Source organism: Quercus lobata, chromosome 11, assembly GCF_001633185.2.
Source record: "Quercus lobata isolate SW786 chromosome 11, ValleyOak3.0 Primary Assembly, whole genome shotgun sequence".
Taxonomy (NCBI): Eukaryota; Viridiplantae; Streptophyta; class Magnoliopsida; order Fagales; family Fagaceae; genus Quercus; species Quercus lobata.
The window spans coordinates 25,407,848-25,425,089 of NC_044914.1; the positions used below are offsets into that span (position 1 = coordinate 25,407,848).

General features: G+C 33.0%; 1 protein-coding gene across 1 annotated transcript; it reads right to left on the reverse strand.

The window, feature by feature from the left end:
• Positions 1 to 8,153: 8,153 nt before the first annotated feature.
• LOC115969070 (subtilisin-like protease SBT4.15) lies at positions 8,154 to 13,448 on the reverse strand. Its single transcript, XM_031088635.1, has 11 exons — positions 13,332 to 13,448; positions 13,141 to 13,229; positions 12,027 to 12,124; positions 11,786 to 11,929; positions 11,566 to 11,671; positions 10,780 to 11,287; positions 10,491 to 10,591; positions 10,037 to 10,255; positions 9,810 to 9,921; positions 9,497 to 9,710; positions 8,154 to 8,874 (listed from the first exon to the last, which is right to left on the reverse strand). Exons 1-11 carry the CDS (start codon positions 13,419 to 13,421, stop codon positions 8,342 to 8,344), a joined length of 2,214 nt encoding a protein of 737 aa, XP_030944495.1. The 5' UTR covers positions 13,422 to 13,448; the 3' UTR covers positions 8,154 to 8,341.
• Positions 13,449 to 17,242: the final 3,794 nt, after the last annotated feature.

Consider the following 17,242-nt stretch of genomic DNA (forward strand, 5'->3'; position numbering starts at 1 on the left):
TACTGATACAAATAAAAAATATGAGAAAGAAAATGATTTTGAAATAAGAAACCTAGACCAAAAGCCCTACCTGGTTTCCCCTCTCTCGTTGGGCAGGGGAGGTCATCATGCCACTCCCCTAAGATGATCAGAAAGTCCTTTTTTAGGCCCTTATTTGAGTCGGGGAGGCATTGAATTAGTCTAATTTCAGGGTACCTAGACTTTAGGTAATACCCTTGCCCCTTTAGGTGGTGGAGATTATAAACCGAGTTAACTTTGTGGTGGGTAAGCCCTAGGCCCATTTTCTCGTTAAGGGCATCTATACTCCCCCAAATCCTAAACATGTTTGGGGCATATTGGGTAGGAGCTAGCCTATGAGCCATAAGATAGTCTCTGGTGATAGTACCCATAGGGATTTCATCCCTCCCTCTATGAAGGCAATCATAGGGATCACTACTTCACCCTCCTGCTTTTTCTCAAACCATTTCCCTTCCTTGCAATACCTAATGTAAGCATTTGGTGGGATCCTATATTGGGTTCTATAGTTCGCTACCCCCTCCTCAGAATCTACTAGGTAAGCAAATCTACCCATTTCTAGAGAAGGGCTATTGGTACTGAGGAAAAGGAGAAGAAAGCTAACAGAGCCAAGGAGAAATAGACGCGGAAAAAAGAAAAAGTAGATGAAAAATAAAATGGGAGGGTTTCTGAAGACTTTTTTAGAAAAGGAAAGGACTTCTCGAACAAGGCTTTTGAGATTTGTGAGGGCACGAGTAGAGTGAGTGAAATTGCAAGTTCAATGTCTAAAGCACTAAAGTGAGGAGAATGATTGATTTCAATCGTATTTATATCAAAGGGAAAGGTCGCGAGCGGGAAAGATCCCGTTTGGTTTCTAGCAAGACTCTCAATCGTTGGATCCACATCACACCGTAGAACGTGGGGAACATAGAACTGTCAAAATTTAATGAAGGCGCGTCTTGGATACCGAAGCGTCAAGAGCAAACCTTGGGCAATTAAAAAGGCAACTGCCAGATCTGATATAGCGCATGATGAGCACAGAGTGATTTTTGTGACATCAAAATCCTCCTTTCTTCCCGAGGAGCCAGAAAGAAGAATTTTGAGGGGCTATTTTGGGGGAGAAAAGCCTAGGAGTACATCTCTAGACATGTATTGGGCCAAGGGCCCAATCCGAGGACATAACTAGTCCGAGGACGAATAACTGCTTGCATGAGGGTTAGTGGTAGTAAGTAAAGGGGTAAAATCTGATCAGGATCGCCTGGCAAAGGTCAGAGGAGGAGTGTCATCTTAGCAGAGTAAAGTCGAGGTAAGAGGAAGTGTACTGCCGTCAAAAGCAACATTCCAGACCGTTCCATGGATAAGGATAAACATTAAGAAGGGACATGACAGAAGAAAGCTACAAATATCTTGGAAAAAGTTGCTACCACCACATTAAATATACCACAGCTAACTCCCTAGCAGCATTAATGATGAAGTGATCCCTAAACAGTAATTCTCAACTTTCCAGCTACTATCCAAAGACTTTAGGGAGGTGCTGATGGGTTGGACCCACTTCATGTTGCTTTTGGGGAAACATTAACAATTGCCAGTTTCTTCTTTTGTAACAGGTATCAAATTGTTACAATATTTCAATATCTTCGGTGTTCATAACTTGAAAATATGTCACATCATCAAGCACTTCTCATCAGGTGATTTTTTTTAAAATTTTTTTTTTATATCTTTAATATATTATCTATAGATCACAGTGCATTAGTCTGCAATTTCTTTTTCTTTTTTTTCCCTTCACGTGTTGTGCAAAATGGGGTTCATGGGTGTTCAAATCCTTCTAAACCTGGTGGTGGTGCCATAGCATGACCAAGGATGGAACCAAAATTTGGATTGAAAGGAGGCCAAAGGTATTTGCTTGATATCTTCTCAAAAACAAATGGATATTTGCTTGATAGACCCAATCTTCATGCTCTAAACACTATAATAATACTTATAGACTCACAATCAGACTTTATAAGATACTAGCTTATAACCACATGCATATGGATGGATACACTTAAAGATATATAATAAAATGCATAATATAATTCCTATATATATAATTTAAATACTATTGATAGTCATTTTTATATTTTATTAACTCTTTAAAAATATTTGTAAGGATATTATTAGGTATAAAATATAAATTGTCCTCTTTTTTTTTAATTATTGTGAAGCATATTTTTTTTTTTACGATTAATTTATTCTAGACTTTTTGGTTTTTGTATTTAATTACTCACTTAAATGGATATTTATGATATGGTCCAACATTTGATTCTAAAATTAAGAAACAAAATTCTTTAAGAATAAATAATTTAGAACACGTGACACAAAATTAGAACTTTAATTGGAAATTCTAATTTGAGTTTCTCTCAGCTTCACCTATTATTATTATTATTATTATTATTATTATTATATAGATTAGCTAAATCTCTGAGCAAAAAACTACACAACCAACTGAAGCTGGGTGAAAGTCCCGAATCTAAGTCGAGTTCATGGAACAGTTTAATGTGCTGTGTTCTAGAATTTCACCTAGTAATCCCAACCCCATTTCCAGACTACAACAAGTGCAGTTGTAGGCCTTCAAAATACAACTTGCTATTTCTAAACACTCAATACAACTTGCTAATTTTAATCTGGGGCATTGGACGCTAGCAATCTCATAAAAAAGAAAATGAGGAAAATTTGAGTGAAGCTGAATTTGAGGGTGAAAGGAAAAATGGGAAAAAGGTTTTGATGGGTTGAAGAAATTGCATATGGGTTTTGGAGGAAATGAAAGATTGAGACTAATTGTGCTAAAGTTTTGTATCTTATCGATCTTCTCATATTATATTCCCACTCCAATCCACAAATGGAACCTTCCTAATTTCCCAAACATCATCGAGGTCTGGTTTAAGGTATATATTTATTCACCCATTCCATTTCTTTTTTTCTATATAATAAAACAAATTGCTAAGATGAATGTTTCTTTTACTAACGGATACAATTGCAAATATATATATATATATATATATGTGTGCGTGTGTGTGTGTGTTTGTGTGTGTATAGCATGATGACCTTTCTGGAAAGCAATTGAGTGGGAACAAAGTGAGAAAATTAAAGTTCTTGATGGCACTAAAGTTTTCATCATTATCATTTTTTTTTTTTTGAATTTTTTTTCCCATTGAAAGGGGAGGAGAGAGACATAAAACAAAAGAAAAAGACATATTTTCTCCAGTTTTTAATAGAAGTGATAATGTGCACAACACAATTAAAATAGGTCTAACTACATATGAATTTACTATAATTTTTTCTATTTAAAATGTTTTAGATAAAATTTTAATTTTTTTAAAGATTTTCTTGAATTTGATCAATTATCTCTAATTTTTTACCACTTTATTAAAGGGAACTTCCATCTTGATGGATAATCCTTTATATTTTTAATCCATCATATCAATTTAAATGTATGTGTATATATACACACACACATAATGGCATTATCGTTTATATTTACAATCCGTCATATTTATAGTTACAACTGATCTAAAATTATAGGTTAGAGAATACAATTTACCCTTAATGAAATTTGGGAAATTATACTCATAGGCAGAGCCGACTGAATGCTAAAGCAAGAAATGCGATCGCCTAAGGCCCCAAGTAAAAAAAAAAAGGTCTCCAAATTTTAATCAATAGGGTTATTTATAATCAATAAATAAAATAATATTTTTTTACCAAATGAAAAACAAATAATAAAGAGAGAAAAATGCAACATCCGCAATATTTTTCACAACACTTTTACAACTAATGTTAAGTAGTAGGTTGTTATTGATGGCAAAAAATAATAATTATAGTGATATTTTCAAATAGAAAACAAAAAGCAACTTAAAACCTAGGATTTGTTGTAAAAAATATTGTGAATATTGCACTTCTAAAAAAAAAATAATAATAAGAGTTGAGTTAGCAAACTTTTATTAGTTCTCATCTAAGTCTAGGGACAGAAAGAGACTTGGACTTGGGAGGCCAACGGCCCCCCACCCCCCCTCCTATTTCTTTTTATAATTAATATATACATAGTCACCAATTTTATCAATTTTTGTTCTATAAAATCACACTTTGCCCCCCTTAATACTATCATTGATTCTTTTAGGAGTACTACACTAGCCACAAAATTTTCTATAACATTTTTACAAACTGTTGTAGGAGTAAACTTTTATTGGTTTGCATTTGGGCCCATCACTTACATCACATTTTTACTTACTAATAACCACTCACCACATTAATAATTTGTAAAAAAAGTTTGTAATTCTAGCATTTTCCTCCTTTTAAAGACCAGATCTAAAATCAAAAGCAAAATAAACAAGCCCAAAAAAATTATTCAACAACAAAAATTACAAATAGTAAAGCTAAAAACAATTAAACTCAATTAACCAATTTTACCTAAAACAAACAACTTGACCATTAAAAAAATTTTAAATAAAATAATTTTGTCCATACCTGGATGCACACATAAAAAAAAAAAAAAAAAACACACACACACACACACGCACAAAAAAAAAAAAAAAAAAAAAAAAAAAAAACTCATTATTTGTTAACTAACTAAGCCGGAAGCGAGAGCCACCGCATGCAATTATCAGCAAAACTGACCCTCCTAACTTCAAGTTCTGGCTTCGTCCTCTCCTAAGTCTACCACTAATAATGTTTTTTTACTTACCACTATCAATCTGCTACATCAACAAATATGAAAAATTTTGTCAAACTTTTTCTGTCTATAAAATTTCTAAAAAAAGAAAAAAAAATTACGTAGTTTATATTAATTAGTAGTAATTTTGCATCCAATACAAGATAATCAATCTTCGTCTCAGGCCCCCAAATGCGTCAAGCCGCCCTTGCTCATAGGTCCTGGTTGGCACTTTTTGGTGTCTTCATGACATCCAAGGTTCAAATATTCATTTTCCCGTCATTATTATTGAATTGTCGAAAAAAAAAAAGGAAAAAAAAGTAATTTTTTCGATTTTCTAAAATTATAGTTGATAGCCTAGCAAAATTAAGAAGCTTCCTAATTTTAAAAATAAAAATATAAATTATTTGTTACAACAAGTAGGGAATTAGAACCTTAATTCTCCAAGTAAAGGAGGCCAAACATTATCACTGAATTGCAACAGGAGGGTCCATAAAAAGGTTAACGCTATTAAGAAAAAAAAGTACATTTTATATTTACTGTAATTCATCATAGTTCATAGTTCATTAACGGTGGAAGGTGCAATAACAAGCTAAATAATTACATCTTCCACAATATGCCGTCTCCATGGTTATACATAGATCGCAGCAATTATTTTGTGAAAAAGAACGAATGCATAATTCAGTCCATAATTGACTTTTGCGTTCAATGAAACGATTCACACGTATATCTAGTTTAGGAAATATCTTACAAGTTTGAATCTGTATCTTGCACTCTACCTGAGAGAAAAAAACACATGTAAAATGGGTGAGTGAACAAACTTCATGAAATTTGTATACAAAAGTATAGGAGTGAAAAATTGGTCAAAAAAATCAAATGCACAAACATTAATACAATTTACTCAAATTTTTATAATAAATGAACAAATACATATAATGTTCGTGGCGAGGGATGTGGCTTACTTTCATTACTTTTTTAATTGGAATCTCCTTTTGTTTTAATGAGAGATTGCCACATCACCTACAACTAAATAAAAGGTGAAAATTAAAACCTACCCCCCTTACCATTGTATATTTAAAACAAAAAGACATATCCAGTTAAAAAAGTACTAGAGGTGTGATCTTTCCTCACTTTGATGGGAGTAATTATGTATACTAAAAGGTGAGGATGAAAGCCTTCTTGAAATCTCTGGATGAGAGAGTACAACTGTCTGTTGAAACTGGTTGGGAAAAATCTGCTACTTCTTTGGCTCAATGGACTGATGCTCAAAAGGAAGCTACTAGTCATAACAGCAAGGCTATGAATGCTATATTTAATGTTGTTTCACTAGAAGAAATTAAAAAGATATCTAATGTAGAAGTAGCACACATTGCATGGAATATCTTACAAACTATACTTGAAGGAACTAAAGCTGTCAAAACCAATAAATTGCAACAGTTGACTTCTAAATTTGAGAGTATCAAAATGTCTGAGGATGAATCATTTGATGAATTTTATGCTAAACTCAATGACATTGTTAACTTTGCATTTAATCTGCGTGAAGTTTATGTGAAACCTAAGATAGAAAAATCTTAAGATCCTTAACAAAAGACTTTACACCCAAAGTGACAGCCATCACTGAAAGTAAGGATGTAGATACCATTCCTGTTGATAAACTTGTAGGATCCCTTCAAATTTATGAGTCTAACCTTCCTAAGACCAAAAGATTAAATCTTTGGCCTTGAAATCAATAGATGATGTTGATGATAGTGTGTTTCACAACGAAATCTCTTCTATTGAAATTGCTTACCTTACTAAACAATTCAGAAACTTTTTGAAAATAACAATACAAATGCAAGAAACAAAAACTTTGCTAACTATAAGAATGTGAAGAAGAATGAGCAACCTAAGAATGATTCATTCGAAAAACCTAATTTTGGAAAAGAAAAGGTTGGTCAAACTTCTAGCAGTTCTTTTGGTCAACAATGTTTTGATTGTCAACGTTATGGACATATAAAATTTGAATGTCCTACATACTTGAGGTCTAAAGGAAAGGCCATGGCTGTCACTTTAAGTGACGGTGAAGGATCTAATCATGATTTTGATAGTGATCAGGAAGGTAAGTTCATGGCCTTCACTGATGCTGTTGGACACTTAGAATGAGCAACCTTAATACCCCAAAAAATATTGTGTAGAAAGCATGGTTGCAATATATAAAAGTTTAGATCATTATATATATATATATATATATATGTGTGTGTGTGTGTGTGTGTGTGTAAATATATATTTGGCAAGCTCTCAAATAAAGTTGGCCGATAAAAAAATGAAATAGCTAAACCGGAAATAACCAAGGGAATATATATCTGTCTAAGGTGAAACCTTGTCATTTAATCCCATGTTTAAATACAATTAATCTTCCTAACGTTTTATTGTGTTCAAAACGTTTGACAAATACTAAAGGTTTGGATAGCCATAATGTTAAAAAGCGTTTGAGCACTAATGACAATAACTTCAGCCAATTAAAACCAGAATTAAAAACAATGTATTAAGATTGGGGGACTGTTTGGGATTTGCTTATTTTGTTGACACTGAAAACTTTTTGTTAAAAATACTGTAAATAAAGGTAAAATTAAACTGAAATAGTACAGTGAGGCCCATGAATAGTACTAAAAAGTACAATGAGGCCCATGAATAATAGCAAAAATAAGCTGAATAGTAAAATAAGTTGGCAAAAAATAAGCTATCAAAATGCAACCTGAATAAAGGGAAAAACGTTGGCCAATAACGTTTACTAGGTAGGCAACTCATAACAGATAGTTGAATGAAAGGTAATAAATATAAAATATTACTATTTTTATAAAAATATTTTAACAAGAACAAACTGCCACATGGCTGTAACTTATTCTTAATTCTTGCACAAACTGATATTAATTTAATTACATCATTAAGCCTATTCAATTACACATTGGAGCTTTACATTGATGCTGCTGGACACTTAGCTGCTGCTGATGCATTCGTTACTGCATCACTATGTGTGTAAGGTGAAGAAGCCTGTTTTGGGTGGCGACAAAGAATTCTCATCCTCAAGCCTCTTTGCCAAGGATTTATTGGTCAGTTCACGTAAGGAAATTCTTTGGAGAATTTGGAGTATGGCAATCTAAATTGCTCTAGCGGGATGATTAGCCGTGGAGTTGTTTGTAAGAGAATTTTTAATTAAATCTCTTGTTCTTTAGTGCTCAATCTAGATACCTAATGAGCTATATATCACTGGAGCACTCTTTCTTCACAAAATTTCAAATGAGGTTAGAGTTATCATAAATGACATATGTCAGGCCATTTTATTAATGTGTTTTTTCAACTAGTTTTTATAAAGTCCAAATCTCCTATCCCATTTTTGCTGAATTATATTACAATAAAATGGTAAATTATAAATACTTTGTTTCTTTCTATTACTTAGAAAAAAAAAACATTAAATAGTGGCAAAATATGCATTTAGATTTTAGAGTATCAATAACTCTAAATTGTGGTGTGCAAATTTGAAATCAGCTAAACTTCACATAAAAAATTGGGTTAAATAACAAGCGTTCCCCACTTGTTCCAAGCTTGAACCCATATACGATTTACACAAAAAGCTTGCCAAGCTCTACACTATTAGACATTATATAGGCCTAAAAACAATTTGACCTATATGTCCAAAAAAATGTGGATAGGGCTCTTAACTCTGTGTTTACCGTCATTCCATTCCAGTGATGCTGATAAACTGGAAATATTGTTCAATGGTGGCCCCTTTATCACAACCATGAAAGATTTTTTCTCGTACAAGTGACTAAAAGCTAGTTCTTTCGGAATAACAGTGACCTTGAGAGTTGCTGGTGCCTTGACAATTGCCTTGTATATACCTTTTTCCAAGCCAACATTTGTAACTGTCCTATGAAAGATGGCTGATATACTAGAGTTAGCGCTATTAAGTTGCAAATACATGGATGGGTAATTTAGGGCATCATGTCCTCCAATGTCAGGGATACTTGAGCAATTTGTTTTCTCTTCAATGAACACTTTTAGTGCTGTCCCGGAGTAACCCTCATTACATAGGAAGCGGATGTAGTCGGACTTTGACACGTCATAGATCAAACCGGGATGCAGTGCTCTAACCGGGTCAATTTGGCCGGCCCCATAGGCTAACTCAGCTTGGACATCTTTGATTTTCAATTCAGATGCTGATCATCAATTAAGAAGCAAAATTATAAAACACTCAGAAAGCCTAGCTAATTTTCATATAAAACTTATTTTAGGGAAGTATGGGATGATATCTTGATCTATGTGTTTACACAGAGGGAATACATATGTTAAGATTATTACAAATTTTACTACTTGAGCTTAACACACTAAGGTGACTATAAATTTGATTGGTGCAACTTCAATAACTAATAAATAAATATTTAAATTATTTTTTGTGTGAATAGTGTCACACTAGTTTGTAAGGGTAGTGTAATAAAATTTGTAGCATCTCTAAAATCACTCGTAAAATAAATATCATTAATTTCTTATTAGAAAATAATCATCTCCATTAATCACGGAGAAAATCCATATCACAATTAAGATTTGAATTAAGCTATCACAACAGATATATATTAACACGTGTAATATTTACTCTAAACCAATTGGCATGTTAAGTATTAACAACATTGCTGGTAAACAATGAGCAATGTGATTGCATTAGAGAATTTCAATTAAACAATAATAACCTCTAATTGACACCATTCAAGTGGTGCTTCTTGTAAAGTGGCACTAATCTTTAACACATCATGAGTTTAAATGGGAGAATTTAAGGGGACTAACCAGTTGTCATTAAGGCCGATTTGATTGCAGCGGGAGACCAATTAGGGTGGAATGATTTGACATAGACAGCGGCAGCTGCCACATGAGGGCAGGCCATTGATGTTCCAGAAATTATATTATACACATCAAATCGATTGTCTTCAAGATCCCCAGTCACTGATGAAAGTTTAGAGTAAGCAGCTAGAATATCTATTCCAGGTGCCACAATATCCGGCTGCAAATCATACATAATTTAAAACCCTCATTCTAGTATATATGCTAAAAAAAAAATACGCAAATTTATGCCTATAATGGTAATCATTGCAAGGGTTACCTTAATTATGGTGGAAGAGATTGTGTTCGGACCTCGAGATGAAAAGGAAGCCACAAAGGGTGTAGCGGCATTGTGGACTGCTATAGACTTGTATATGACAGCCTGAGGGGCTCTGAAAGTTTTACCAATGAAAAAAAAAATCCGTAAAGAAAGTTAAAATATCAATTAGAAAATAAATATAGGTATAATGAAAAAAAAAAAAAAAAAAATTGGTTCCCTATACTTACCTGGTTGAGTTAACATATATTTCAATTTTGTCACCAACATTACTATCAATGAAGGCAGCAGGGATGGTAAATGTAAAGCCTGTATCTGATTGTTGTTGGAGAGATACAATAGCCCCCAACCCACCTATTTGCTTAACGTAATCTTGAATTAGTCCTTCTTTGCATAGCACAATCTTTCCCTTGACCTTATTCGCGTCCAGACTCCCATCATCACACAACCTGCCCAATTCTTTAATTGGTTAGTGCTACTAATATTAGCAGACAAGGGTGATCTTCAATTAAATTTGAAATAATAATAATATTCTAACATAATCTAAGTATATATGTGTGAAACTCATTCCTAGAGATTTGAACTCTAATCCTTGCCCTTCTTCCCTTTATCCCACAAGAACTTAGATTCGTAAAGGGACTATCATGTCAAGGGTAAGCATCAGTTAAAATTCCTTATAATTACCAGGGAGAGTGATCTTGTTCTAAACTTCTATTGGCTGCTTTTACTGCGGTGGTTAGAGGGTACATCCGCTTATTTGGTGAAAACGTGTTGATGGAAAATCCCTGTTATACAATGCACCAGTAAATGTACATGTTAAAATCATATATATATTTAGAAAAACACACAAATCAATGAAGAAATATTAGACTTATTATTAAATATTATAGAACTCAAAGACTCATCAAATATTAGAAAGAAGTAACTTAGAGCAATCTTCTCAACCAAAAAAAATAAAATAAAAGGAGCTTACAGCAGTTTTTATGCCATTTCCAACTTTAACCAGAGTCCTAAACTGCCTATCCATGCCAGAAGCACCAACAGTCAATATCCAAGGAGCTGTGTTTTGCACGGAATACAAATATGGGCCGTTATTCCCAGCTGAACATGTTGTCAAAATCCCCTTCTTCATTGCATGAAAGGCACCGATTGCAATGGGACTATTAAAATAGCTAGTCGAATCCCCTCCGATGGATATTGATATCAAGTCAACTCCATCATTAATGGCATCATCCAGTCCAGCCAGAAGGTCTATATCACTGCAACCATCGGCCCAACACACCTTGTACATTGCAATGCGTGCTGATGGAACCCCACCTCGAGCTACGCCTTTGGCTAAACCGTATAAGCTTGCCCCTGCTATCGAGGCACCTGCTATGGTGGATGAAGTGTGACTGCCGTGGCCTTCCTCATCTATTGGGGATGGATTTGGGTGGGGAGTGGTGGAACCGTGGTTGTAGAACCTTGCACCTATTACCTTGCTGCATAAAATGGTAAATGGCTTGGAAATTAAATGAGACATCCATGCATGTACAAAAGTAATATTTAAAAAGACAACATTTTTTTCAAAATGGTTGATATGATATTTTGTGATTGGAATAAAATTACTTTAATTTAGATTCATTCAACATTGTTTTTATTGTGCATCACCATATTAACTATTGTAAAAAAAAAATTAATTAATTAATCAAATATTGTGTTATTAGTCACATTGTTTTGTGGTAGGTCACAATCTAGGAGAGAGATTGAGATTGTTTACTTGTTGCAGCCAGTGAAGTTGCCTTTGACTTGGCATGCACCCTTCCATTTCGATGGAGGAGGTCCAAATCCTTTGTCGTCAAAACTTGGAGCATTGATATAAATTCCTAAAAAATAAGGGGAGGAGAATGGAAAGATTAGAAAAGTGATTAAAATTCCTCCACAATGACAGGTTACATGGAAAAGTCAAAACTCTATGAGAAGTAATCTTAACTTAGTACCTGTATCTAATACACCAACAATAATATTACTTTCAATTTGATGATTTCTCTTCACTGATTGAGGCATTCCTAAGAAATCCCAAGATCTTGTGGTATGAAGTTTTTGGATTTTGCTAGGAAACACCGACACCACATTTTCGTTCTCTGTAATGGATGCATATATGTATATAAATTACATAAGACAATCAACCCAAGAAAAAGAAAAAGAAATGATGTGTTACATGAAGTTTTTAATGTGCACCTTGTAGTCTTTGAACTTCTTGTGGCAATAGGTTTGCTGCAAATGCATTAAAACTCTTTGTGTAGCTATATATTTTGGATTGTTGGGCAATATGATCACTGAAAAACAGCAATACTCAATCGTTTAATTGTCCACCCAAATGTTACAACTAAATTTTTTTTTTTAATTTTTTTTTTGAGAGACAAAGTACAAACACACACACACAAGGGAGAGGGAAAGATGTTTTAACACAAAGGCACACAACAACTCTACTCAAAAGCCATTCTAATTTTTAAGAGTGGGTGGGGCAAGTTATACAACACACAACACTCTCACTTAAGCAATGTGGGACAATTATTTATTTCTATTTTGGAGAAACAAATACACACATAAGAGAGGGAAAAAGTGTTACAATTTGTTGCATGCTAGATGTGATGTCATATCATATATGGATTACACCCTAAAAACTAATTTTATATCATAGAAAAGCCCGATGCTATACATATTGATAAGCTCCTAAGTCCTAAGTCCTATAGCCATTATGGAACCCTCCCCACCACCAAATCTTTGACCCTTGTATAAATTATACATACCGAATTTGCTATATATGAAGTTGAATGGTTGGAATGTATAATTTACTTTCCATGAAAGTGAAGAACAAATCAACTTTAATTGCAAGAGAGAATTTTGGGATTAGTGAACAAATTAAGAGATTGATTGCCAGAGAAAATCATGGGATTGAGACAATTAATATTTAATATGTAATTCAAATTAAGATTATTTTTTACTTTTGTATGTAATTCTATTATAAATATGGATTCTATTGTAATTTACTATCATGAAAGGTGTATGAGAAAATATAGTCTTTTGAGCTCGTCTCATAGTTGTTGGCCATTTGGCCGAATCATGTAAACTCTAATGTTTTCTCTCTTCTTCCTTCTCTTTTCTTTATATCTCATTTACCAATTTCTACATGAACTATTCCAGGTATAAATTACCACAACATATATATAAATATATATATATATATATATATATATTCCATGTAAGAAACAAATGGAAAACTATTATTGTTTGAATTAAACATTAGTAGATGTAAGCATGCAATGTTTAGATATTTTGTCAACCCACTTACTCTTTAACAACTGAAGAAAGCAAGTTGTGATGAAGATCAGTAGCAGTGGCTTTTGACTGCGGTGCCTCTCCCATGTACATGATGTATGCCTATGTGGTAATTAAAAACAAATTTCTGATTATATGAAGGAAATTATAATATTAAATAATATACATTATTACTGTTTATACAAATTAAAAAAATATATTCACCTTTCTAACTGTGTCACTAGAACCATGAGTGAATGACCAATGAAGCTGCATAGCCAGAAGAAAGAGGGTGATCATACAAATTCGAACCATTTTTGATTCCTCCTTTGTATGTAGTACCGCTCTTCCTTTCTCTCTTGGTTTCTGTCTTGCTCCTATATTTATAGTCAGAGATTTGTCTTTTTGTTTTCCTATTCTAGTGGAGATTTTTGAGCTAAAATGGAATCGTTGACTTTTTCCAAAATTATGATTCTTGCATAGACTAATTAATTAAAGGTTAGGATGGGGAGATTTGATGCAGTTTGCTAAACAAATAATTCTCCATCTCACAAGGTTTAATTGTGCAATATTAGAAAAAGAGAAGCAATGTTTTCTTTTTTCTATCTTTTGCTTGATAGGAAAATTAGAATTGGAAGTAGAGGTGTTCAGGTGTAACTTCAATATAATTAGTTTACTACCATTTCTTTTTTAGCTTGTTGTCCTTTTTAATAGGAGACGCTAAAAAAATTTCTGCGTTGAAATTTTTTGTTTTTACAGATTTTTATTTTGAATTTTGAATTAATTAAACAATGTACAATTCCTCAAAATTAAACAATGTACAAATTAAGAGTTTGTTATTTATATAACTAAAACAAGTGTTAAAACTAACTTCTAAACTCACGTTGGAGGCTGAAATAGAATTTTAACAAATTTATTTACACCTTAACAATTTCATCATGCCACACCATTGTTGTAGCGTAAAAGAAATTTCAAAATTATTATTATTATTATTTTGTTTTTTGAAAAACAAACACATACACGTACACACAAGGGAGAGGGGAAAGAGGTTCTAACACAAAAACACACCACAACTCCATTCAAAAGTCATGGTAACTTTTAAGGGAGGGTGAGACAAGTTATACTTCACACAACACACTCTCTTAAGTAATGTGGAACAATTACCCATTCTTTTTGACGTTTCAACATTTTTTGGGAAAAATTAAACACTTTAGGCAAGATTATGTGACACTTAAGGGAAAATTTGGACGAATGTGCTGCTGATGCGAACAAAGAATAACTTTAGGGTGTAAAATTTAAATTATAAAACTTTAGGGTGAAAATTCCAAAGAACCCAAAATTTAGGTGCGTAGCTTGCACTTTTGCTTTTCTTTTTCTTTTTTTTTTTTTAATTTATGGTATCTTTGTTGGGTTATAGATTGACTCCAGTTAATTAATCTAATTTTCCAAGTTAATTAATTAGTCAAATTACATGCAAATCATATAAAGCACATCCAAAGCACCAAACTAAATTAAGTGTAGTGGAAATAAGTTTGACACAGGTGATTTGATCATGATAGGGAAATAGGCAAAACTTTATCAGGTGAATCTAGAGTCACCACTTCCAAAGAATCCACAAATAAGAAAAAAGCGGTTACAAGTACAATAAATCTTACCCTACAAGCCTATCCTAAAGTACCTACATACAGTAGAACCTATTTAGCTATACTTGTCTTAGCTTTAATCCCCAATTGGACTTGATCTTGTAGAAGATTTCTCCATTGCATGAATCTCCCTATCCATGACTAACTCCACAACAGCCTTTTTGATTGTTGTAGCATTGCAAAGTTCTTCAATCCACGCTTGGATGAACTAAAAGTAGCTTATTACACAACCATAGGCTCACAAACGTTGCAACAACTCCTGTAATGTGTGTGTCTCTTTGTTTCTTTGATGACGCCTGTAAAATATATCTTTTATATGCTCAGGAACCCTAGTGCATGAATTCCAACAAAGCCAAGACATCATGGGCTGAAAACAGAACTGAACATTCAATTTTCAACCCTTAACCCTTTCTCCAAATTACCTTTACGAAAAAGATAATGAGATCTACTTGTACTAATTTCCCCCAAATCACCACAAATATCTTGTATTTCAAATAAACTAAGTTTATCGAGGTCAACCTCCTTGATAAAAGAAATACTGCCTCCTAAATATACCAAATCTGGGTTCCACACAAACTGGTCACCGTGATGAATCTCAAAATTGAATGTCAAGTCAACCATTTGCATATATAATACAACACAACACAATAAAGTATGAGATGGGCTTGCATGCGGAAAAGTATAATCTATTATAGGTTATTGCTTTATTAGGCAGTCAAATTTGTCTTTCAATTTCCCTTACTATATACCAGCAGATGAGATGAGCTTGCATGTGGAAAAGTCCTAGAGGTGAATGTCATTAATTAATCATTTGAAGTAGAAACCAACTATTTCAAGTAACCAATTGGGTATGTATCATGTGGTCCTGTGTTCCACACAAACCACATCACGGAAACTGACAATATTATTAAAAGTTTTTGTTCTATTTTTGGGAGACAAGCTCATGGAAAGGGAGAGTAGAAAAGCAATAATCAATACTATTTTTACTCATGAAAAGCAATAATCGAAACAAAGTGACATTTGAAAGAAAAACAAGTTCCCTCACATTGATACAAGTACAAGTTTATAGACCTAGGGTCATGGAGCCTCACATGGATGAAAGAAGCCTAATCCTATGGTCCAGCAACCCCACATTGATGAATACAATATATATATATATATATATAAAAATAAATTAAAAAACAAAAACAAAAACATAGATTTACATGTAAATCGTCCTCGCAAAAACCCAATTTCGAAAAAAAAAATTTAAAACCCTAGGTTTCAAAACTTAAAGGGATTTGCCTAGAATCAGATGAACAGTGCATATGAAAGTAAAAGAAAACCAAAACTTGAAGCTCACAAAGTCAGGAACTCACCCAATCAAGAGAAAACAAACAGATCAGGTACCAAAAATCAAAAATACGATTTGTAACAGATGAACCCAGAATCTGTGTCTCGTTCTTCCTCGGTTTACTTGCACAATCAAAACCCAAATGGTTCTTGGTCCATTATCTCAAGCACATTGCATTGTAGCATCAAGAATCTTAGTTTGGTAAGCATGTTGGATGGGAGTGTGTTTTGGGAGTAAGGAGTGTTTGATGTGTTTTGGCTTTTGTTTTTGATAAATTATGTGTTAGAGTAACGTCTGAAAGAGAGGTGGGTTATGGAATAGTAATGGAGTGAAGCATAGGTGGGTAAAGTGTCAAAAATGAAATCACGGGTGGGTAAGTTAAATTTGAGGCAAACCACAAGTGGATAACCTGTAATTCCCCCACCCTTTTTTTTTTTGGTTAATTCTGAACTCTACACTATCTTCACTCTTCACTTTTAAAATCATATAAATATATAAACGTTGTAAGTCTATGTGATTTTGTTCTTCTATTCATAAAAAAAGAAAAAAAAAAAAAAGACTTAGTTCTTCTCTAACAATCTTCATCATTCAAGTCATAAAAGTCCTAACCTTATAAAAATTTCATTAATTGCGTTGAAATAGTGTTAAGAAATTGATAAATTTTACTAAAATTTGACTGACCAGCCCCCCTAATTTTTTGAGAAAAATATATATTCATTTCAAATTTCATTTTGACTCAAATAACAAAAAGATAAATACAAAGAACTCATAGAAGAGTTTGTATGTGGGATATTCCCAAATCAATGTAATTAGCAAAAAATTTAAATGCTCTTTTGGTCCTTACATTTTGTCTTTATCTATATTTTGGTCCCTACTTTTTTATTATACCGCTTTTAGTCCCTAAATGAAAAAAGCATTCCATTTTGGTTACTACTGTTATTCACTTAAAATAAATATTTTACGTGACAAACAGAATGCATTGTTGGCACATTAAATGTTGAAATGACCTATAAAATAATATTAAAAAATGCCACATCATCATTTTTTTTTTTTTAAGTATCAACTTTAACAAAATAAAAAAGAAAAAACATAATTAAAATCCAAAAACTACAAGAATTTAGAATTGGTTCATCTTCAACAAAAACACTAAAGAACACAAA